This window comes from Nyctibius grandis, chromosome 22 (assembly GCF_013368605.1).
Source record: "Nyctibius grandis isolate bNycGra1 chromosome 22, bNycGra1.pri, whole genome shotgun sequence".
Classification (NCBI taxonomy): domain Eukaryota; kingdom Metazoa; phylum Chordata; class Aves; order Nyctibiiformes; family Nyctibiidae; genus Nyctibius; species Nyctibius grandis.
Window position 1 is genome coordinate 5,379,589 of NC_090679.1, and position 24,529 is coordinate 5,404,117.

General features: G+C 51.3%; 1 protein-coding gene across 1 annotated transcript in view; it reads left to right on the forward strand.

The window, feature by feature from the left end:
• The first annotated feature begins 243 nt into the window (after positions 1 to 243).
• FGF18 (fibroblast growth factor 18) overlaps positions 244 to 24,529 on the forward strand; it is a 72,986-nt gene continuing 48,700 nt past the window's right edge. Inside the window, exons 1-2 of the mRNA XM_068417248.1 lie at positions 244 to 479; positions 771 to 807. Of these exons, the coding sequence (XP_068273349.1) occupies positions 448 to 479; positions 771 to 807 (69 nt within the window). The 5' untranslated portion in view covers positions 244 to 447. The remainder of the gene's footprint in view (positions 480 to 770; positions 808 to 24,529) is intronic.

Genomic DNA, 24,529 nt, shown 5'->3' on the forward strand with positions numbered 1-24,529 from the left:
GGGTCCCGCCTCCCGCTCCGCGCCCCGCGCATCGCCATGCCGCCCTTGCGCGGAGCGGCGGGGCGCGGCGGCAGCGCTGTGCGGGCGCGAAGCCGCGGAGAGGCTTTATCCGGCTGGCAGGGCTGGCCCGGGGGGGCGGCGGGGGGGCACGGGCTGATGATCGGAAGTTACTGACAATAAGCACCTTCATCCCCCCCAAAGGCGGAGAGAGAGAGAGAGGGAGAGGAGGAGGAGGAGGAGAGACAGGGGGAGAGGAGAGCTGATGCCTAAGCGAGTCACTCGGAGGAGGCAAAGCGGGCGGTACCACAACTTCTCGGCGGCGCGGAGGAGCGCGGAGCAGCGCGGAGCGGAGCTCGCCGGCCGGATCGCTCCCATGTCAGGGCGGTGGTGGGGGACTGCACTCCGCTAGCGAGAAGCCACTGACCTCCCCCCTCTCCTCGCCCAGCGATGTATTCACTGCTCTCAGCCTGCACTTGCCTGTAAGGATTATGGCATATTTTTAAATATTTTTTTTTATTATTTTTAAACATTTTTTTATTGTTTGTTTTTTTTTTTTTTTTAAACTTTCATTTTGGAGGCTCCGGTTGCATTTTCCTTGCAATCAGGTGGTAATCGGGACCCGAGCCTTTTTATAAGCAGAGCATTGCTCTGCGCCCTTTAAAAAAAATCACAAACAAAAACAAAGCAAAAAAAAAAAAAAAAAAATCAACTTTAACCATTTTACCGCATCATTTGATCTTTTGTTGCTTTTTTTTTTTTCTCCTCTCCAGATGTTTACATTTCCTGCTGCTGTGCTTTCAGGTACAGGTACGTGTCCTTTCTGTCCTCTTTCGCTTTTGGTTGTAAAATAGAAACAAAGGCGGCGCGCTGACCTCGCAGTGCCAGGCAGTTTTGGCTAAGGCTTTCACTTTTCCCCCCCCTCTAGTTTTTATAGCTGTATTAAACCGATCCCCGTGCCAGATGCTGGAGTGTCACTTGCCCTGGAAAAGGGGCTGCTCTTCTTGCTAAGCTCCTTCTCCATGACCGCTCGTGCCGTGGCATCGCCGCTGCGGCCACTCGGCCGCCCGGTGCGGGTTGGGGTGCGCCGGTAGCCTGCCATAGTGGGATCCTCTGGAGTGCATTAGCCTGGCTAATGATGTGAGAGGGAGTGCTGGACTCTCCTCCTTGCACAATGTTGATTGATGCACTTGCCTTGGAAGAGCAGGCGCTCTCCTGCTCGCCCTCCTTTTTTTTTTTTCCTTCTTTTTAAATCTTTTTTTCCCCTCCTAGGGAGCTTACTCCCAAAAACTGATACTTTGAAAAACACGCGTTTCCCTAGCCAGGAGAAGGAGGCTGTCTGCTCCCTCCCCATTATTCAGTAGAAAGCCGTCCAAGTCAGATCCTGCCTTTGATCCTGCCTCGGCAGGAATGAAGCCGTTGGAGGAACACCCTGAGCAGTGAGGCTCTGCAGCCCGGGTGCCCGCGGGACGGTGATGGTGGCTGGGGGTGACGAGGTGACTGCTGCCCCCTGAGAGCCCCAGGGTCACGCATCTCCCTGGGATGCACATTTTAGCTGGGCATCCCGGAGCAGACCCACCTGCGGGGCCAGGCAGAGCAGGTGCTGCTGCCCCAGTGCCTCCAGCCCGCTGTCCCATGGGGGCCGCTCGTGCCACCCCCTCGGCCCCGCACGGTGCTTTGGCCGGGATTGCACCTGCTCGTCCTCTTGCAGATACCGAGGGATGGTCCTGGCTGAGCACAGCCGCAGCCTTGGAGGGGGGTCCATCCCTCTGGCCAAGCTCAACCCCAAACCAGCCCCTTCCCCTGCTCCACCACCCCCTAAAAAATTCCTGGTCACATTTTTTTTTCTCATCCCATCTGAAAACTGCATCTTGAACCTAACACCAGCAGAGCCTCCCCTCAGCAGAGCAGCCTCCTCATCAGGAGAGGACCCACAGCTGTAAATTACCCTGCAGTTGGAAGGCGTTTGCTGTATTTCTCCAGTGCATTTTTTTTTTTCAAGCCCAAGGAATAACAGGCTGCGCAGGGCTCGCAGCGACGGCACCCTTTGCAATGGCAAGACCTTTTTTTTTTTTTGTGTGCTTGTGCGGTAACTGAAGTTAATCAGCCCTCGGAGCCCCCTCCCTCTCCCCCTCCCTTTGGTGCTTTTAGTGAATCAGAAAAAGTTTGGCTGGCTGCCTGGAAAGCACTTGCTAAAATCTGATCTCTTACTTCAGCAGCCTTAAAACTTGGGAAGTTATTGGCATTTATACAGTTGGAGCTTGCAGGCTTCCAAAGCAATAAAATAATAAAAAAAAGGCATTAAAAAAAAAAAGCTCTGCTCTCTGGTGCTATTAGAACCATACTTTTCTCCGTTTCGTGCTGATTTTGCGGGATTTGAGGCCGGGATTCTCTGCGGAGGTGTCCTGGGCCGTGGCAGGAGGGGCGGTGGGTCTCGCTGGGTGTTACAGCGAGGCGCGAGCTCTTTGGGCGATGAGCGTTGGGAGCCAAGACATTAGATTAGTCATACTCGAGGGCCTTCAAGTGAGTGTTTACAGTATTAATGGTAGATGAAAAGATGTGAATGCCGTAAGTTTTTATTGCCCATTTTGTTACACTTTCTTTCTGGATTTATTCACGGGATTACATGTTTTGAGCCTGAATGGGAGCGAGGGATTATAGGATTTCTTTTATAATGATCAGTTTAGGTAGGAGTTAGCCTTTGGTGAACTGAGTAAATTAATGCATCGCTTAGGTTTAATATTTATTTAGGCTAAAGGAAGTTGTTTAGTTTTGCTTAAAGGGCTCTGAATTGTATTGGGGAGATTTAAGAGCGCCTGAAATGTATTATATTCTAAGGCTGCCTTTCGCCCTCCCATGCAAGCCATGATCAGCGGGTCGTCCCATGTGTTAGTCTTAGAATTATGCTCCTCTGCTGCTGTCACTCTGCGTGCAAAGGTAAAAATCCCTCCAGTGTGCTTTGGGGCTGGAGGTATTTTGGGGCGAAATACCATGGCTCAGGTATGTTGTAGCTTATGTTAGTTCCCCGTGTACAACGACTGGGATGCGCTGATGTGCAGGCTGCCTGCAGTTAGGTGTGTGGTAGCTCAGCTGCTGGATAAAAGCTTTCTTGTAGACCCCAAGCCCCCCTCTGCCGCCACCCGTAGGTCACCCCATTGGGTGTAGCATCACCTGTGGGCAGGTTGCGGCAGCACTGGAGAGGTGTTCTCTGGTCCAGACAGTGGGAAAGTTGGAGGGATGGGAGTTTTCAGGAGCAGGATTTAGACTCCTGGATGAGTCAGACTCCTCCAGGGCTTTGCGTTGGGTGACATTTCTGAGGGACACCGGGAACAGTGCGTGTCAGGTCAGAGGGGAGCACTGCTGGCGAGGAGGCGAAGGGTGCTGGTGGCTGCAAACCGGCTCGGCCATGGGAGCAGCCCTGTACCGTGTAGGGCTGCGAGAAGGACAGCTCATTCTCCAGTCCCTTCCCCCGTGGCAGCAATGTCCCTGTCTTGTTTTCTTCTCTTGAATCTGGGAAAGTTCCTCTGCTGCTTGGTGTTGCTGTGGTCCCAAAGGCAGCAGGGACACTGGAGATCCTTGGGGACACCAGACAGATTAACTTGTCCATGCAGGTTGTTCTTAGGGATGCCCTTTCACCGCTGGTTACTAAACTCTTTCTATCGCTTGTGTTCAGCATCCTTCAGTTCAATTCTCCTGCTGCCTTTTCACGCTTCTAGGAGCAATTTGTCCTCCACGTGCTTTTTCCCTCCGTATGTCCCAGAGCGGTTTCGGGTTTGGCTTTGGAGTCAGTCCCTGTTCTTCATGCGGGCGAGAAACCCCAGGAGTGCCTTGTGTGGATGGAGGGGATCTCCCGTGCTATGCTGGCTCTGGCAGCCCCGGTGGCCCTTAGGACGTCGGAGTCGGGGACATGGGACCTCAGGAGCTCAGAGGGGCAGGTGGGGGCTGGAGGCAGCTTTGGTGTAGGCTGAGCAGTAGGATGCAAGGTGTTGGGTGCTGCCCTGGTTTGCAAGAGCTTCCATCTCTTCTACCCCTGGGCCACCTCCAGCACATCATCAGCTGGAGTGTGGGGCGATGCCGGCGCAGGCTGCCCCGGCTGTGCTGTAGAGCGGAGGCTGACGCTGCCTCTGTCTCTTCCCTGCCCTGATAAACCTCGGTGTGTTCTTCTACATGAAGTGCATCTGTCTTAGATTAGGAAGAGGTCCTCGATAGGGCCAAATCCTTTGCGTTTATGGCTCATGTAGGTTAAGATCCAGCTTTGGAATCTGATCCAGAAGCAAACAGGAGGTCAGGGAGCGCACAAGGCAGCACCGGGCTATTTTCACATCTGCTGGTGTTGTGTAAGAGGAAGGCTCCCTCACGCCACGCCAATAGCAACTTATGTTTCTCCTAAGCTCCTGTGCAGTGACAGACAGTTATTGTTTGGGCTTTGGAAAGTGAGACACAGAGAAGTGTTGCTTCCACACATTCAGCGAGCCAGATCCTGCGGTCTGGCGAAGCCGCGCGCAGCACATGGCGGAGGCGTGGGCCTGCCGAGAGCCTCCTCCCCTCTCCCCGTCTGCTCCTCCGCAGCCATCCTCCCGAGGGCAGTCGGACGCGAGTGCCACTGAACTGGGCAGGGGACACTGTTCTGGACACACCAGAGCGTGGTCCTTACCACGGGGCTCCTGGCCACCCCTTCGAGCGTGAAGTGGTGCTGGGGCCAAGGGTCCCTGCTCGCCCTCCCAGCAGCAGTGCTGGTGGCCAGCACCGAAGGCAGAGCGCTGGCCCCATGGCCCCAGCGGGGTTATGCTTATCTCTACCCTCTCTGCAGATCAGCACCCACTCGCCCTCCCCGGGTGGCACAAGCATCTGTCTCGAGAAGGCGGCCAAGGCTGTATGTGCTGCTAGGGATGGAGGCTCTTGGACTCGAAGCCCACGCTGTGGGATCGGGCAGGTGCTCCTTCGATGCGGCTCCTCACAGCAAAGCCCTGCGTGCTGAGACTCGGTGGTGGCCCGGCAGCTCCCGACCTGGGAGATCCTGCGCTTGCCGTCTCTGCTCAGCCTGAACCGGGACCACCAAGCCCTCGGCACAGCGTCCCCATGCCAGCACCTGCCTCCTGCTCCACGAGAGTCTCTGAACTCCTCAAATGAAGGTAGCGCTTGTCCATGAACACATCTGGGGTCAGGTCTGTGTTCCAGCCGTGCTGCAATACCTGCCTGAGCTCGCCCACCCTGCGCTCGTGCGGGGCTACCAACGCGCAGGGTGCAGAAGTGATGGTGTGAAGGACAGAACACGTCAAAGGTGGCCTGGGAAAGGCTGGGAAGCTTCCTGATTGCAGCCAACTCTTAATTATTAGGCAGTGAGAAGACAAGAGGAACTGCAGGAGCAAACCCTGATTTAATTAGAGGAGGAGGAGCTCAGCTCAGCGATGTTGATGAAATGCATGACCCCATCACGGGCTGGAGTTGATGAGGTGGCCCATGGCTCTGGGTCTGTGCTGCTGCTGGACTTGTGACGGAGGATGCAGTGTCTGCTCGTGGGGCTCGGCTAGTCTGTGACCTGCAGAGCCAGGATTTGGTTGCGTGTTAAATTGTTTGTTCCCATTCAAAACCTCTTGCTCTCCAGGAAACGACCATGCTGCTTGCCACGAGGGATTTTTATTTCCCCCCGCTGACTCATTGCACCAGTGTTGTGTCCTGAAGCTGCCCCTCGCGCCCTGCTGCTGCCTCCCGCTCTTTGGGGGGGAGGCAGGAGGAACAGGAGATGCCTTGGAGCAGCGGCCTGGGCTGGAGCAGGGAAGCATGGCCCTGCTGAGCGGCACCGGCCTGTTGCAAGCTCTGATTCTCCCGTGGGACAAATGAGATGAGATTAACATGGCTTGAGTGCAGATGTGGGTCTTGCTCCTATGCAGATGGGGGTACGCAGCCCATGCCCCCGAGGGTGTCTGTCAGCTGCCTGCCCTGGGCACACGCTGCCCTGGTCCCCAGCCCTTCGATGTGCTGGGACAGGTCCTCTGCCAGAAGACCCCTCAAATACATGTTGAGCAGGAAGATTTGCAGGGACAGAGCCATTTCCAGATTCTTATCCCAGCGAGGCAGAAACAAACGTGAACTCTTTCAGTGTTTCGGGACTTGGCGTTTTCTGGGTGTGTTGTGGCAATGGGCAGCCAAGCAGAGCTGCTGCTCAGAGGCTTCGATCTGTGCTCCTGCCTGTGTTGCAGTTTGCCTTTTCAAAGCTCTGGAGACGTGCAAGATGCTCCAGAGGAACAGAGAAGGACTTAGCCCTTGTTGAGGAGAGCACATAGAAAGGTATAGTAGGTGTGGGTCAGATTTCCCCTGTTTGAGATAGCTGACGCAATATGGTTGTTATATTTAATTCATATTTTGCCTTCCTTATCACGCCTGGCCCAGCCAAGTCTGGACAGAGGCGAGCTGTGCTGGGTTTGGAGCAGTGCTGGGTTTCGCAGGAGGGGCGCCCGCTCGCCCCCCCTTGTTTTCTGCCTGTAGAGCAGCTTGGCCATAGCATATCGAGGCAGGAAAGAAAAGAGCAGGACAGGCAAAGGGTGATGCTTCCCAGGCTTGTGGGTGCACTTGGGCCATGGGGATGCCACCCGTGGTGGACCCTTTAGCGAGGGGAAAGCGGAGGTGGCCGCCGAGGGCTTCTTGGGGCTCAGGTAGGGTGAACAGCGTCGGAGGGACTCAGGTGGCCACTCAGAATATCAGATTTTGCTGTAAGCTGATAGCACCAAGCTGGTCGGCTGAGGGAGCGGATGTGTCCCTCTGCTGCAGGAGTCTGAGCTTGAGAGAAAGACTCCCCTGGGGCCGAAAATAATTTCTTTGGATCTATAAAGCTACTTCTTGTATCTTTGGGAGTAATTTTGTGTGTCTCTTCCTTTCCTTAGGAGCTGGGAAAACCCCTGTTGTGCTCTTTCCTCTCTCCCCTCTCCCCTCACTGAGCAATAGCTGCTTTCACTTTGGTTTTCCCCAGATGTGGACACTTTAGATATCAGTTGCGGTAAGAGCAGGTGAAAAATGTGTTCAGGGAACATTGTGATTTTAAAAAGGAAAAAAAAAAGAGTGGCTGCTGTTGGTGCCTGGGCAGGGGTATGTGAGGATGGATACCTGCTGCCAGGGCCTCCGCCTAGGGTCTCTGCGAGCTGCTCCGGTCCTGGGGAGGCTGGGGGGGTCACACCACGCATGCTGGGGTTGGTGGAAGCTGTCGGCACAGGGAGGGACTAAATACCCTCCTGCCTGGGAGCCCAGCACACAGCCCTGATGGGGCGGGCGGGCAGGAGCCCTCAGGGTGCTTCGGAGAGATGCTCTGCTGCAAAGTGTGACCTTCCCGGGCTCTGCTGCTGGGACTGGTGGGGGCTTCTGTGTGGGAATCTGCGGCTCTGACAGGTCTGAACTTTGCATTTTTTCTTTCCTTCCCTGGGTTTTTGTGTTTGGATCACCTGCTGTGTCCTGACAGCAGGTACAACCAGAAATCATGCAGAGCTGTGCGTGATGCTGCGTACCTGGTATGTCGCTTCTGTGTCCTGGTACCTCTCCAGATGTCCACAGAGGATTAGGCATCCAGCGAAGCAGCTGGAGGGAAAGTAAGGAAAAAAAAAAAAAAAAAAATAGAAAAGACTGTCTGGCTCTGCCAAAGTATTTTCCCATTGGCATTCAGCAGCCTCACCATAGCATGAAGAGAAAGAAAGGGGAACAGAGGGAGGAAGGAGGAGGCTTAGCCTGTCATGGTCTGCGTGTTTCCCTTTGTGCGAGCTCCTGGCCTCGCCGGGGGCTGCGGTGGGTGGGAGCCGCTGTGCCCATCTCCCCCGCTGGGCCGGGGCAGGCTGTGGGTGCGTGCCCCCGGCGCAGGGCTCCCGGCTCGCTTAGACACAGGGCTGGGCTCCCCTCCCTGCCTGGGCTGCCCACGCAGACAGCTGGGTTTCACACTCAACCACCGGACAGTGTTTTCCGTGTAGCAACAGCACATCCTACCCCGTCCCCTTTGCCAAACCCCCCTTGCACCCTGCTCGCGTTTGCTTTTTCATGAGGTTATCTGCTTTATTCTGCTGCAGCCAGCGGAAAAGGGGTCGTGCTGCTGGGAAATCCAAAATGCTTTTAACACACTGATCTTAGAGTGCAATGACAGCGTCTGACAGCATCCTCCTGTGTTCTGTAGCCGAGCACAGGCCCGTCGAGGCCGGCTGAGGTGAACTTCACTTTGGAGGCGAGCTGGGAGGAGAGGGGGAAGATGTGAGGCTGCGGTGATGGGTAACCACAGCCCCTGCCTCAGGGAGCGGCTGAAATGGGGTAAAGAGTGGGTAGTGGGGAACAGTTGGGCAGGTCCTGCTCACTGGCTGGTAACGATGGGAGATGGGGCAGAGCCTGGCCCGCCAGCTCGCCCCACACCGAGGTGGAAGGTGAAGCGGTGCTTCCCTGGTTCCCCGGGGCAGGCCGCGGGTGCCGGGGCCGTTGTTCCCCGGGGCAGGCCGCGGGTGCCGGGGCCGTTGTTCCCCGGGGCCGTTCCCCGGGGCAGGCTGGGGGCGCAGGCAGAGCCCCAAGCCGTGGCCAGGCTGAGGGGCCAGATCCTGCAAAGAGGGAGGGGACGGCACTGAGGGGAAGCGGAGTGGTGAGGGGCTGCGTGTGCCCCATGATTCCTCTGTTAATGTGTTATCATCCAAATCACACTGAGATTGGTGAGTGCTAAACCTTGGTGAAGGTCCCAGGGAACTGCATATTGCATGGGTACGCGTGCCAGAATGCAGCAATTAATTAATAACGGATTGCTCTTCCTACAAGGTGTTTCCAGCACTCCTCATTCCTCCCAGTTCCTTTTTCTCCTGCTGCGTGTTTCAAATCCCTTTCTTTCCTGCTAAAATACTATCTTTGGCATTATTTTTAAGGACAGCTTGTTACAAAGCTGTTGGTGTCTTTTGGAATAACCTGAACTACTCTTCTGCAGAAATCCAGAATTAACAGAAAAACACAGGGAGCGGTGGCGAGCCTGGGAAAGAACTGGGCTTGCTGGGTGACTGGGGGCATGGCTGGTGGGGTATTGAAGCCCTGGGAATATAAATTAGAAAATGGGATGAAGTACAATATTGATAGAAGGGCATTTTGTGGCTTCTCTGTTGCTGTTCATCCATTTGAAGAGAGGGGGGGTCCGGAAAGCTGGTGCTGCGACTGCACAGGTTCCCTCACCCGCAGGTGGGACGGGGGTCACCTCCTTCCCTGCCAGCCCTGGGCAATCTGCTAACTGTGCTTCTCCTGTCGAATTGGCAGAGATGAACCTGAATAGATACAGATACTAATATTTATTTTTCCCAAGTTGGATTCAAACCATGGGCAGAATTTGACTCAGTTATACAAATGTACAAACTAACAGAGTCGGGTGCGTGCTCTACTTCCAGCCATGATTTCCTACAATAAAATAAAAGCTGATTTTTGACCTCCTTAAGCTGCCAGGCCTGAAGGTTACAATCCCGCATGAGTAGCATCAGTCCTGCCACGTGCGGCTGTACTGTAAGATTGCATGGTGCAGCGCGGTATTGATTATCTGTAAAATAAACTATGATGTATGTTGTGCAGGTTTCTGACCCCATGGTCGCGACCTTGCTGTGATTGGGGAGACTTCCGACCAGCTGAGATCAGAATAGCAAACAGCCCCCCAGCAATCAATAGAAAAACCAGCAGGTCTGATCACTGCGGCCTTTTACAGGAATAAGGTTTGATGCTGCGTACACATGGCAATTTTATCCTGGGGAACAGGCTATTCTTCTACAAACTTCACCTAAAATTAGGTGTGAAACTCCGTGTTGGGTGTTTTGCTGTGTTAAGCCAGCCTAACCACGGGGCGATCAGGGACACAGAAAACTTTGCAGTACAAAAAGGAAAATGTGCGTTTCTACATCGGGGTTTTCGATGATCAGCAAAGCTGGTACGTCTGGGGTGGGAAGGGAGGAGCGAGGGCAGCTCTGCCTGGCACCACTGGCCAGCCCCAGCTGCGGTCTGCGGGGCGGGCACGGAGGGTCTGCCCTGCTTAGGTTGTGTATTTACTTTATGAGTTCGAAATAGCATTATCTCAGCCCCTATAAGAGAACTTGTCTGACCTGCAAGCCAACCTGACCGATTAGTGGCAAAATTGATAGCAAGATTGCACATGTCTAAAAATTCAGCCCCGCAGATGTGGATGCGGTGAGCGAGGCGCCTGCTCCGGTGCGTTCCTGGGGTTGCCCCCCCTGACCTGTGTAGGTGCAGCTGAGCCACCAAAGCACTGGCAGGGTGGGGGACGGGACTGAGCTACCCCCAAGGCACCTCTAGAGCATCATCCTCACTCCTGACCCTTCCAGCATGAGCATCGTGGCAGTGCCTCTGGCTCCTGGGTCAGCCAGGCTGCGTTCACTGGTTTGGAGAGGGAGCAAATAGATGGGACTGGTGTGCCAGAGAGGCAGAGGGCTTGCTTTTGTGCTGTTTATGTTGAAAGAGTAGGTAATATGAATTTAATTTACCTTTGAATTCAGCAAATGAGAAAATGGAATTTATTTGTGCAGTTTTTGTTTCTTTCTGAGAGCCTGATTTCCCCAGCGTGCGCCATCACCCTGTTTGCCAAGAAGCTGAACGGCACCAGGTTAAGTCGTGGGGTTTCACTTCTACAGAAAATCTGGGCTAACTCTGACATGGGGCCAGCAAGGCTGAGCTCGCAAAGCTCCGCTCGGTTAGCGGGGAGGTGAGGAGCTCTAGGCATTCCCAGACCAAACTCTTTGTACTTTTTCATTGGCGCCGTTTGCGTGCCAGGTGCCCGTGACGCTCTGGCTGGCTCCTGCAGGTCCCCTTGCCAAAGGATGCCCGGTGAGCAGAGGGATGGGGATGTCTGGCCCAAGGCATGGTGCTTTACAGCATCCCGTGGCTGTAGGCACGGATGCCGGTGGTTCAAAGGAAGGGGCTGCTGGGGAATCTCCACCTTCATCTCATAAGGTCTCCTTTCCGTGTTTGCCCACGGCTGGCCTGAATTTTCCCCCCAGCAGCATTTTTTCCCACTGATGGTGACTGGTGATGGATGCAGCAAAACGTATTGGGCTCTCCCTGGTACCCGCAGGCTGCGCGGGGATGCAGCAGCCCAAACCTCGGAAGGTGCTTTAGTGATTGTGACGCCTCTTTTTCTTTTTGCCCCTATTTAAAATGTTTCAAAAAGGATTTGTTTTCCAAAACTGTTGAGAATTGTTCCCTGAAAATAGGAAACCTGCAATTTAAATTAATTACAACCAAATGAAACTTTTCCCTAACTCAACAAAGCAGAACGATAAGAAATCCGATTTGTTCGTCACTTGCAGTGTAAAGATTCCCGGGCAGGAGCACAGCTAATAGAGATCAGTACAAATCTTCTATTAGCAAACAAACCGTGCTTTTCATTTCTGGCCCTAGGCTCACATGTTGATTATATCTGATCCTGAAGGCAGATTGACAGTTTGGTTTGGATTAAATTCAACACGTGGTTTATGCCATACTTTTGATAAGGCTCAGTATTAATCTGATTTTTTTTCCATGCGGTCTTTAGTACCTGAGCAGCAGAATTGTCTGTTCCTAGGAATATCTTCACAGTGAAAGCATCGAGGAAATTATTTCTGGAGGGAAGATGAAATTACTGATTTTAAAAACTCAAGATCCCAAGTAAAATTGAAAGCTATTAACTGCGGGCAGTAAGCTTGGCATGACCTGGGCAGGTTTTGAGCTATTTTATTAACTGATATAAAAAGCATTTTCTTTAAAGATCTTTGGAAAGGCAGCAGAGGGGGAGACTGGCTCATGCAGAAGGACCAGGGCAGGTTCCTGTACTTTTACCACCAGCGTCAGCTCACAGTTCTGGTTAGCCGGGGATGAAGATCGTCACTGTTTGCACCTGTATGTGCTTGTGAGCTTGGGTTTCATCATGGGAATAACAGGCATTGCCACTGTCTGCTGGTTCCCTGAGCAACCTCCTGCGGTATGTCCCAAAGATGGGCTTTTAGGCACATTGACCCATTAGGTATAGTTATTTATTTGGATAGTATGTATTCTGTTTATAAATGGGCTTCACTTTCCAAATCTGGTGTCTTTTATCATTGCTCTGTTCATGATAGAATCGTAGAATGGTTTGGGTTGGAAGGGACCTTAAAGGTCTGTTCCCTAGAAAGAAAGTGGGGAAAAAAGGTAGAAGAATTGGGAATGGGGAGGGCTGAAGGGGAAGAGAGAAGAGGCAAGGGAGGAATTGCTTGTCACCTCTGAACTCTGTGGCTCAGCAGTTGTGTGCCTGGAAACGTGGCTGCAGAGTTTTGTGTCTGTCCTTGCTGTAGGATGCAGTGATCTGTTGTGGCTAATTTTGGTGCCACCTCTGATGCAAGCGTGGTGGCTTGCAAATGTGGTTATTTTATCAGGGGTGGAGTTGGTCCCAAAGCTTGGTTTTGGTACTTGAAGGTAAGATAAGATGATAAGATGACCGGTGCTGGCAGGACCTGTCGGTTGGTTGTACAGTGCTAGAACTGGGCACTGGAAAAGCTCTGACTTGATGGTGATGCTGAAAGCAACTGAGCTCCTTATCCTGACTGTATATTAACTTTATAAAAATGAAATTAATAGAGCTGGAGATGAACATGGCCTGGGTCTGCATTCATTTGAAGCTGCCTCCAGCAGCGAGATGCACCCAGTGCGGTGCTTAGGTGAGCTCTCCTTGGAGTGATGGAGCTCCTGGGGCACGTGTCTCGGGGTGAAGTCCTTGTTTCTCAGCAAGACGGTGTGAGTTGCCTGTATCCATCCGTGTTGGGTGAGCTGGAGGTCTCCAGCCTCAAACGGAAAGTGTGTGTTTGCACAATGAGCGCGGCCCCTTCCTTCCCTGGGAGCAGGATGGTTTATTGATTTCTTTGGCCCACTCGCCCCCACCTATTCAGCAATAATGACCCTTCCACCCCAACTCTAAATCATCCCAGCCTGCCTCGCCCGTAAGCCCTCTAATCTTTTTGGGTCGTTGTTGGTATTTATGCTCGTGGAGGTTTATGATCTGTCGGTGCTGGCTGCTGAAATGCTTTATTTATCCGTACGCTGGGCCACACAGGGAGCGTCCTTATTCTGGTATCATGTTCAGGATGCCGTAGTTAAGGTTTGTGTCAGCACTTCCGTGCACAAACCTTGTTATTCAGGGGTTTTGCAACTCCGTGGAAAAGAAAACCAGCGACCTGGCACGGTGAGGGGAGACTCAGAGGCACACATGAAAGCCCGACAACCCACTGCCCATTTAGGGATTATTAGATGGGCAACCTTTTCCCTTGAGGAAAATAGCCAAAAACATCCTCCTCCTTTGGTTTGATTTTGTAAAAAAGAAAACCCTCTTTTGTGTGCTTGTATTGGTGTCAGATGGGGGAAAACACAGCGGGGTAGGACACGGGCTGGAATCCTCTCCGGATACTTAAAAAATAAACATCGGGCTGATGCGGAACAAACCCGCCTTCTCCTCTGAACCAGCGGCGTGCTGCGGAGGGACGAGGGTTTGGGGAGGGCAGGGGCTGGTCCTGCTGCCTCGCTGTGCCCGGCCCTGCAGCCCTCTGAACGGTAGGGTATATAAATGTGATTTATTGCCCTGTTGGCGCAGGAGCTTGTGGGCTTATAAATTACTTGGAGATTTCTCGCTAATAGAGGGAGTGTGGTATAAACAGGAGAGATGAGAGGGCTTGAGAATGTATTTCAAAGACCTTTTTGGGGAAGGAGAAGTTTCGTGGCTGTTGGCAGGTACGGGGTGGTGGCTGGCTGTGGTGGAGGGAGAGCCTTTACAGACCAGCCCAGCCGGGATATTTTTTTTCTTGCTCCCTGTGAATGGCTGATGGATTTTGTGGGTGCTCCATGGAGCAGAGCTGGTAAGTCAGAGTGAAAATGCTCACGGAGCCCGTTAGCCCAAGACAGCAGGCTGGGGGTTGCGTTGGGTAGCTTGTTTAAGCAGAATTGATCAGGCACTTGTGTCCATGAGCAGGAGCAGGCAGTGAAAAAGAACCCTCCAGCTCCCTCAGAAAGGGAACGCTGTGGCAGCAGGGTTTTTATACAGGGAAACTGGGAGTGCCAAATAGATGCTTATCCCTTTTGTTAGCAGGTACCAAGCTGGCGTGACTGGCATCCCCATGTTACTGCTCCAAAGCAGTTTTTCTCATCCCCGAGATGGTGCCAACCGGTCTTGCAGCACGTCGCCACGTGTAGCCGAGGGGACTCTGCCACCATGCACAGCAGCATGCGGCAGACTGAAAGCAGTGGTGATGGTACAGGAGCATCGTTTTGGGGAGGGCGTTCCTGAATTGGGAGGTGCAGAAATACATCTCCTCCAGCATGCCTTCAGGCTGGGTTTGGGGGGTGCCCAGCTTTGGCACTTACCTCCCTCGCAGTTCCTGGTTTGCTGACCACCTTTGGCAGGGCATGAGGGGAAAGGGCTGGCAGCTTCTCTGCAGGCTTGCGAGGGCACTGGGCTTGATGAGGAGCATCTTGGGTGCTGACACTGAAACAGAGGTGGTCCCCGTCTCTTCTGTTTTCCCTTGAAGCTTTTGGAGCTGGCCATACGCTTCGTTCGCTGAATGTGAGCTTCTAAGCCATTTTTGAACATCTTGGTCTTACGTTGGGGATGTTTTTGGTATGAAATCGTGCTTTGCTGATCGCTCCTGGAAGCTCTGCAGTGTGTTACTGTGCGGCATCTCAGTCTGGTTTCAGGTAGGGACACCCTGGAGAAATGATGGGAAATGGAAAAGGTTGTTGTTTATGATGACTTTAATTGGGTTTTGCTAAATGAAAGTGGTTCTTCCCAGGTAAGTTGATTTGAAGAGATTTATTTGGAGTACGTAGCACATTTTCAAATGAAAAATGGTTCTGTCCAGCTCCTGCATCAGCAGGGCTCCCGTGGTGATGTATTTGGGGTTCAGAGGACATCCAGAGAGCTCCATCCTGCCTTACAGTTCATGAAATAGTTTTGCAAGGCAAGCAAAGCTTAAAGCAAGATCAAAAGAAAATATCTCCCTTGCAGAGATGAAGGAAATTTTGCATCTTATGTTTCAAATAAGTGAATTACTGATCAAAATAATCTCTGGAAAGCCCTGCTCCAGAAATAGCTTGCAAGACTTTTGTAAATAAAGATGTTTCTCATGTACATGGGAAGAGAACTATGCAGGAACGACTCTAATATTGCAGGTGCTTGGTCACGGTAACTTGGGGAGCAGAAAAGGAAACTGGTCAGCAGTGTGTTGGCAAAGTGTGCAACTGAAATGGGGAAAAGCTGTTTGAAGGACAAGGGGGTGCTCGTCTCTGTGGCTGTGATGTCACAATTTGCCATTTATTTTTAGCTAATTTGCTGCCCTACTCCACTTTTCACCTTGACTGCTCTTCCTCAACACTGTTACCCCAGGATCTTGCCTTTAACAAGTCCCAGTGGGTTCAGAGAGCTCCAGTGACTTGTTGCTGGGAGCTGGTCTCTTGCTGGATTGGGCTGTGCTGTTGTCCCAGTTTCCTGCTCTCTCCTGTTCAGGAGCCTTCAATGTCATTTCCAAACCTGCGCTTCCTTGTGGCACAGCAGCGCTGGGCGTCTCTGGGCCCCTGCATGAACAGGGCAGATGAATCTTATGTCCCCTCTGTCCCCTTTCTGTGAATTTTGGGTTTTGATACAGCTGTGTACTTTGCTTTTCAAAAAGCAAGATTGTGCCCCTGGCTCTTCCAGCAGTATCCCAAGTCAGGGCTCATCTGATAGATTATTTGGATGTGGTGGGTGAAGTCCAAGGACAGAGAATATGTCATTACATATTGCCAGCATCGCTGACGAGTGGGAACTGGAAGGAGAAAAAGAAATGCCCAGTGGTGGTTGGTATTTTATTGGGTTTTTACACCTGAGAAGTGACTGTCTCTGTGAACCATAGCTTGAAGTTTGCAGAGATCTTCTTCCCGTACAACTCCTTTTCCTGTTTTGATGCTAAAAGCTTCAGATCAGCCTGGCAGTGGGGAAAGGCAGATCCACAGTGACCCCTTATAATCATAGAACCATAGAATCGTTTTGGTTGGAAAAGACTTTTAAGATCATCAAGTCTAACCAATGCTGCCATGCGTCAGCCACGTTCAGCAACACCAGCCCTGCTGTCACAGGCTTTGTGTCACTGGGTCAAGATGAAGAGCCCGGAGGGGCTGTCCCCCAAGCTGGGCATCCCCATCTCTCTGAAAGAGGGATCAGCCCAGAGAGACAGGACTTTTTCCCCCTCCATAACTAGTATTAGCAGGCTGGCATTCAGCAGACATGTAACCACTGAGGCTGCTGTGTATTTACTAGTTTCCAGTGACGTTTTGGTAGTTTCCATAACATGGATTTGATACTTGCCCTGAACCTGCAAACATCTCCCTTCAGAGCAGTGCTGTTGGAGATGGTGGGAGTAAAGAAGATGCTCAGCTGAATGGTGGAGAAGACAAATTTTAAATGTAGGAGGGGAGGGTGCAAGCTATGAGAGGGATTTTGGGTCTCAAACAGCTAATGTCAGCTAGTCCTAAAAGCAGGCATGAAAAAACTGGAGGCAGGCTAGTGGGACTGAACACAAGGCAGAAGTTGAGGTATCAGCAGCACAAACATTCCCAGCAGACTGACTCCTGCAATTTCAGTAAATCCCCTGATTGGTCTCCAGTTATTGTTAGATGGATTAACCTCTCTTGGTTGCAACCATTTTCTTAGATCCCAGGGCTGTGTAGAGGCTGCCAAATCGTGGGCTGAGTGAGCAGTGACACCTGAGGAGGTCCCTTTCCCCTTGGCACCATTCCCATGGAGGGTCACTAGGTGTTATCTTGCCAGAATAAGCAGGAGCGGGACCAGTTGGAGCTTAGTTAAAGGTTTCCAGAGGGAAAACTCGATTGAGGAAAAGTGGCTTGGATAATTCGATAGGGTCTGTAGGCATCTCTGCTGTGTGCTTTTGGAGAAGTCACCATTCACGTGAGATCAGTGCTTGGGAGCTACTGTCCAAGGAGACAGTTGTTAGCCACATCTCTGTTTCCTTCGCAAATGCAATGGAAATGTTTTGGAAATCCTGCCCCGAACTCGTGTGCGCTGCTCGGCAGTTGCCATGCTTTACCCTAGAGGGAGTTGCTTTTCTGCAGCGGGAGCAGGGATCTGTGTGTTCCTTGGACGATGTCAGGGGACCGGGATGAAAGGAGCGACCAGGGTAAACATCGGATCACTGCTGCGGTGCTGCCACTGCAAATGTTTATTTCTTTTGTGGGGAGATCGGTCTCTGGTGATCTTCTGTCTCCTGACAGCGGTGTTTTCCCCTGTATCGCTTGGGTTTCCCACAGCTTGTGCTTTTGCTCCTGTTTTCGTGGAGATCCTTGCTGGGCTGGTATCGAGCAGAAGAGCCAGAGATGTCACCTTGGACCTGATGGGCCCGTGTTTTAAAGCGGTGTTGTAAGTCCTAGGGGTGAATGACTCTGCCTTTTTCCAGGGTTTGGAAACCCCCTGCCCGGTTTCAGGGGAGTGGGCTGGGTGTTCCTGCTCTGCCCCACTGCCGTGGCCAAACGGGTTTGCAGCTGGAGCATCTGCCCCGGGAGGAAGTTGCTGTTGATGGAGGGAAGCAGGGAAGAGGTCAGGAGTGCTTTGAACCTGGCAGGTTTTTCAGTAACTGGGCTCAGGTCTCGTTTGAAGAGACGATCGAATTGCTGGTAAGTATTTTTAGTGGGGTGCCTGCAGCTTTTGTCCCAGAGCACCCCGCTGGGAGGACTGCCCTGGCCTCTGCCACAACCCAACTGCTGTGGCCAAGCTGGGCTCCTCCACTGCTGCGTGTGAAACGGGGTGAGGAGCGGAGGGCGATGGGGACAAACCGTGTGCTCGGCTGGCAGCACCCCGAGGACGAGCGGGGCTGGGGGAGGGCAGCCCCCTCACCCTTGTTTCTCACCTTTGCGGAGCTCCCTGTGCTTTGTGCAAAGGGTTTTGAGTTGTTTGGGAGCAAGTTGGCTGCTGGTGCTGGGTCTGCTCCAACAGGGCCCTCCTCTGTGTCTCACCGTGCGGGCGATACGTGCTCGGAGATGGATGACTGTGCTGCTGCCTTGTCGGGGACCGGGTTTGCTCTTCGTGTGTGTTGGGCTGGAGAGACTTTACGGTTTCCTCTCGAGGTTTTGTTTCTTCAGTGCCTGTTTGAACTTCTCAAAAACACTAACAGATAGCTACTTGCAACAGTTTGAATTGCTGAATGGTTTTAATTCTTGCATATCAGGGCAGTTTATTTCAGCAGCAGTATTTTCTCCATAAAGAAAAGGAACTTTTTTTTTATGTTAAGGTAGTGAAGGCAGTTGTAGTGTGTCAAGCTCCCCGAATCCAGCTGCTGGCTTTGTGGATCCATGATCTCACAGAGGCTGGTTGGGGCTGTTCTGCAAAGCCTCATTGCAGGTTTTTTTGCAGCAGTACCTGTGCCATGAGGAGGGACACAGCATGAAGCTACTTCTGAAAAATATTTAGGTCCTGGTGCTAGCAGCGAGGAGCAGTGGCAGCAGCACAGAGCCATGCAGGGATCCTGGGTCGTGCGTGGCCCGTGAGAAGCCTGAAGGACGTTGCCACTGGTCAGCAGAGCGTGTGGGGAATTAATGGATATTGAAACTTCCCCCCGAGCAGGGAGTGCATCCCTTGGGAGGCACGGCGGGAAGGGGGGCAATTGTTTGGGTTTTTTTTTTGCCCTCCTTGACTTGCCGGTGTTGGAAATAACTGTGGTGAAGTGGCAGCGATGGGGGCTTAGCTCTTCCCCAGCAAAACCATCTGGGGAGAAACCACGGTAGGAGATATCAACAGTAAAAAGGAATATTTCGGAAAGCTTAGGCCTGTGGAAGCAGTGAGTTTTGCAGATTAGGACTGTTGTGAAGGCTTCTCCAGAGGCAACTCTGTCTTCTCTCCATGGGTTGTGTGTCTCAGGGTGGGTTTGATCTGCATGGTAGGACATGTCCAGAGCAACGTATATGCAGTGAGGTCTCGGTGCTAGGGAGATGCAAGGGTTTCTGCTGGCACCAAGGTTTGTGTTGCTGAGACCATACACTGTCCACGTCCAGGCCGTGTAGTTCCAAGTCAGTGCTGTTCAGGCAATATTTGGCACCAAAGGGGAAGGGACCCAAGTGGGTGGCTGGAGAGGGAGGTGGCAGGTGGGACAGTGCCTGGAGGGGATGTGGGGGCTTCACCCTGTCCCTGGATGGCTCCACCACGGTCTAAGGTGAGTAGCAGAGCTAAATAAACAGTTGTGTGATACTAGTCCAGCTTATTCCTATGTTTCTTCCAGTAAAAAAAAAAATATAAATAATTAGCACAGTAGTAAATGGGAACATTGTGCATTTTGGAAAACAGGGCGCTGAACGTGGGAACAAATTTGGAGCCCTGAAACCCAGCCTATCCAACTTCTGTCTGGCGAGTTTAACAGCTACAGCATGAGCCCTTGCAGCTTCCTGCAGCCCAGGCTGCACAGAGATGCCCTGTGGAAGCCTGAGGTGACCTCATGAAACCACCATGGGAATTTAATGTATTGCAGTAAGCAAGGGAGGAATCTGTTGAGCTGTTTGGTTGTATTTTAACATCCTCTATTTTTTCCCCTACTTATGTTTTTGAAACTCCTGTTCTTATTATTCTGGAATTATCACACTATTTCCTAAAAACATAGTTCCACTAAGATGTGGCTGGATTTTTTAAAATGGAAAAGCAGTGGTTCTTGTGTGAGAGAGTTGTAGTACTCAAGCAAAGCTAAACTGCTTTGCACTCGCGTGGGCCCTCAGTCTCCCTGCCTCAGTGTCTCTTCCTGAGACAAAATCACTTGGATAAACGACGACTTCGAGTCAGGATTGCTGAGATTGCCTTGAACTGGTATCACAGATGTCCTACAAGACCACAGGGCTGGACATTTTAAAGCTGTGTCATGATCTGCTGTCCCAGTTTGGGAACCCCAGAAAGGACAACCAGAGTTACTTGACAAAGGTTTATTTCAGTGTTTCCATCTGCTACATGGAGGATCTCAGTTTTCCCCTTGAGACCTCTGTCGACTGACAGTCGGCCAACGGTCAGAGCTGCAGAACTGAGCACCTGCAGATCCCTTTGGGTACATGGGGAGCTGCAGCGACCCTTCGAAATCCTTCTGGGGCAGATGAGGTGCCAAAGCTGTAGTGGTCACGTCTGCGGGGCGTGGGGTAGCTTCGGGTCGGACCTTCCTTCAGCACCGACCTCCCTCACAAGCCCTGGGCAGTGGCTTTGGAAGGCGACGTTTTGCCAGTCACTGTGGAAGTCAGAAGGACCACCCAGTTCTGATAAGGGCAGTTTAGAAAGGAAGGGGAAGATTGTGAAAAGAGGGGCAAAGGGGCACAAAGGGAAGAAAAAAAAAAAACCCCACGGCTGAACAAAAATGAAGATCAAGACCGCTGTTAAGCACACTGCCTGTGAGGGAGGTCTCCACCGTGCCTTTTCTCATCTAGAGCCAGCAAGGATTGCATTAACAGCTTCAACGCAATGGAACAAATTAATCCCTGATGTAATTGAAATCGGTGAGGTCTCACAATAGGTGAGTTTGACCCAGTGGGATAGAAATAGAACAAGTATTGGAATGAAGGAGTGAAATGAAGTCACACTGTTCAGCCATTGGTATTTCATTCCTAGAAACAAAGGCCAGACAAACGCAGAGAATACATGGCTCTGCTGGGCATGGTTGAAAGCTGCTCAATAATATCAAGCTTTGAAGGGATATTTCTGTGTGGAGAGGAAGTATATAGCAGAGATATAACAAGCATTAAAAAGAAAGAAAGACAAAGAAAGAAAGGAAGAAAGAAAAAGCTCTGCTTGCTCATTGCCTGATTGATAGCTGTGGTAAAATACTAGCCCTGAACTTAAAAAAAAAGATATATCACAACTGGAGAAAAAGAAGAAAAAGAATTAAGGTCTGAATTGTATTTCTGGAGGATCAAAACTGTCAAGAGCTCGTGGTGAGAGGCGTCATCGTGCAGATACCCCCACAGCTGAGATGCACAGGGTTGGTTCGCTTTGGTTAGCACGGATAGCAGGAACTGGTTCCACAGGGAAAGAGGTACCTTTGGGTGCTGGGAGGCGGCTCAGTCTTGGCCCCTTTGGTGCTGCTGCACCACAGCACGATGCAGGCTCCTGCGGGGGGTAAGGTGGATGCCGGAGAGGTGGGCTCCTGAGCTGCTGTTGTTCATGGTAATTATATTAGTAACGTGACTTGGGGGCTGCAGCCAGTGACCTGGTTCTGGATCGGTGAGAACGGGCAGATGCAGGTGGAGAAGTGGAGGACAGGGGTGTTGGGGCCCGTTGAAGAGAGCTGCATTGAGGCACTTCAGCAATGCTCTGTGCTGGGCTTTGCACCGGCAGGCAGCATGGGCCGGAGGCGCCTTCCCGTCCTCTGGTTGCACGCGAGTATGACTGGGGTTTAAAAAGTCATTAATCAAGGCTGAAACCCTGCTCTTCCCCAGGCTGAACCGTTTCCCAGGGTGGAACAAGTTTAAAATGTCGCTGTCTCACAAATGGTGCGTTTTCACAGTTCTGGCTAAGGCTCGCTCCGTCATCAAAAGGAGAAATTTGGGTTTCTCGAAAGCGGCATCATCTTTCTCTAGAAAATGGCCAAATACTGACTGATGGGCCATAAAACATTCGTTTCCTCAAACTCTCTCAGGTTCCATTTTTTTGGCACTGCCTCCTGCCTTCCTCATCGTTTCATACCAGCTCAGTAACTGTTGTCTGCCGTCCGAGGGTCGATGGACACGTTGCTTTGGGGGAGCTGGGTAGCGGTGGTGCATGGCTTGGAAAGCTGTCGGGATCTCAGGGAGATGCTGGGGGGTTTGGCTGAGCGATAGCAGTGTTTCTCAGGGGCTGTGTGTTTCGGAGAGAAGGAAGGTCTGACGCTGCCTGAGGAGATTTAATGTATGGCCTCTCTGAATGCGGCAGGCTGCTCTCCGGAGAGAACGAGGCTCCACTTGCAGAGCAGCTTTTGGATCCAAGTATGTGTCACCTCGCTGAGCTTCCTGTCCCCTCTTCCAAGCCCTGGAAATGTCTTCTCTTTGGGTCTTGTTTAACATTTCTGAAATCCAAAGGGACGGGCAGGCTCGACCCCCTCATCACCCCATTTCCTTCTCCTTTCCAGCTCCGTCCCTACATGCACTTCACTCAGAGTGCATTAAACAAAGAGCAAACATCATTGAATTTCACGTACTACAGCAACTTGAAAGTGCTCAAGTCAAAGGAATGAGGGGCTCAATTTCAGAGCGTATCTGTGCCGGAGCAGGGAGAGCTCTGGGTTTCTCCCCATGATGGGCTGACGTCTCCTGCATGGGCCCATGCCGAGGGAGAGTTTGACACCCGTCCTTGGTGTGGGCAGGGGCTCCTCTGCGATGAGGGCAGGCGCAGGAGGGGAGGTGGAGGTGGTCTGGTGCTGGGCTTTCTTCCTTTCCCAGCATGATGAAATGGAGGTTGGGAAGAGGGTGGAGAAAGGGGATAGCCTGAATGCATTGCAAGGAGAAGCACAAGGGGGAGAAGTATTATTCAAGCTGAAGGACACTGTTGGTACAAGGATAAACAGATGTAAACTGGATGTAAGTATACGAGGTAGAAAATAAAGGCAAAGGATATTAGGGAAGTGTTTCTGAAACAGCCTTCTAAGAAAACAAAGAGGATGGTTCATGACTCGATTTATGAATGGGCTTATAGAGTGGTATGGCTCTTGTGGAGCGAGATCTTTTGGCATCTGGGTTTTAAATAGGACATTCGTGCTTGTCCGATGAAATATTTTTTTCCCACCAAAAAAAAAAAAATCAAAAAGCATTTCAAGTTAAATGCTTTGTAAACACTTGGTGGAGTCTTTTGTGGAGTATCATGTCTGTGTCGTTTTGAACAACCACTTCCATGGTGCACCGTGTTCCCTTTCTCACAGTGCATCCTGGAGGGTACACAGTCATCATCCAAGGTGGCATCTCCCAAGACTGAGAGTGCAACTTAACTGTTGGGATATTTATTTTTCAAGGAAAAAATTTTTTTTTGTGGATAGCAGGAAGGAACAAACACCAAGGGTCTAAGTTCTGTGATTTTGAAAGGCTTAGTTACGTTTGTGCAATTCTGGCACTGTCACACCATAGCCTCTCTCCCATTGGATGCACAGAGGTTCACTCTGAAGTGCCCTCTCCCTTTGCTCCAGGTTCCCGCTGCACATCTGGACATGGAGCCGCTTTGTGTTAGATGAATTTCCAAATGTGTTTCTGAGCCCTAGGAAGTGAATACGTCAAAGCAGTGCACATCCACTTCTGTCTGGCTTTGCACTAGGCTCTGTAGCCTGAAGGTAACAATATCTTGGCGATGGATTGACTTTGCAGTTAAGAGGAGGAAAAAGCAGCAAATAAGGAGTGCATTGTGTTTCACTATGTCGAGGATGGCTGTCGTGGTGAGCTAGCAAATCCTGCTCTAATTGGCATAGAGGAATTTTGCCAAAGTCATGGAAGCAAAGTGGTTTGTTACTTGCCTTTGTGGACTTGAGAGAGATCTGTCTTGGATATCCTCTTGTTGACCTTATTGAGTTAACTTTCATGTGTTTAGAAGGTCATGGAGAAAATCATTAATATTAGGTTGATTTGATGGCTGAAAGGTAATAAGTATTTCCTGCTTATCAGATGGGGTTTGAAAGGACTTTGAATAGCTTGATTTGTTTATCTTTTGCAATCGGTACGGCCCTTAGCGAGAGGGATTTTGTATTCCTAGTTCGCTTTGGGGAATGACATATGGTTTGCTCTCTGATGAGGCTTGGAGGGCTCCGTAGGATAAAAAGCAAAAAATCAGGAAATTCTGAAGTCCAGCTCCCAGCTGACTTGGCCATGCTGTGGGCCTTGGACGTCTCATGCTGTAATGCTTTATGACATGAACAATAACAGATTAACATCCCCTTTTACTGGAAAGCTCAAAATAGAAAATTCGAAGTGCGTAGAGGTTGGTTGGATGGAAAGCCAAACCCCGTAACCATGGCTTGGCACCGTGAGGGTTTCATTGACCTTGGCGGGGCTCTGGTGGCTTTCTGTTCCCAACAAGGCATCGGTGTTTGCAGAGCTGTGGCACAAGCTTGTGTAGGACTAACATCGCGCTGCTGCTGTCGGGGGCTTTTGCCGTTCTTAAGCATTTCTTGGATTACTTAAGGGTGAAACCTTAGGCTGCATCAGCAAAATGGTCTTCCCCTCTCCCCCCATCTGGGATTTAACAAATAGGAGAGTCATTCTTTAAGCTGAAGGATCGTTGTAAAGCCATTTAAAATGAAATCCACTCATTGTTTGAGAATCATTCGGCAAGACAGCACTTGAAAATCTCCCAGGGTGGCTGTCTGAAGACAGATGTTGTTTCTGGTTTCTGTGGCTGTTTGGAAAGGAGGTAGGAGTAAATGCACCTACCTTGAACGATTGGGCAAGTACAACAGAGGAGGGAGAGCTGCTTATTTTCAGGAGTGAGGCATTTCTGATGCATGAGTTGCTTGAGGCGATGGTTGTTTTTAAAAGGAATGCTGTATATTCCCTGGCATAAGCTCTGTATTGCCCACTG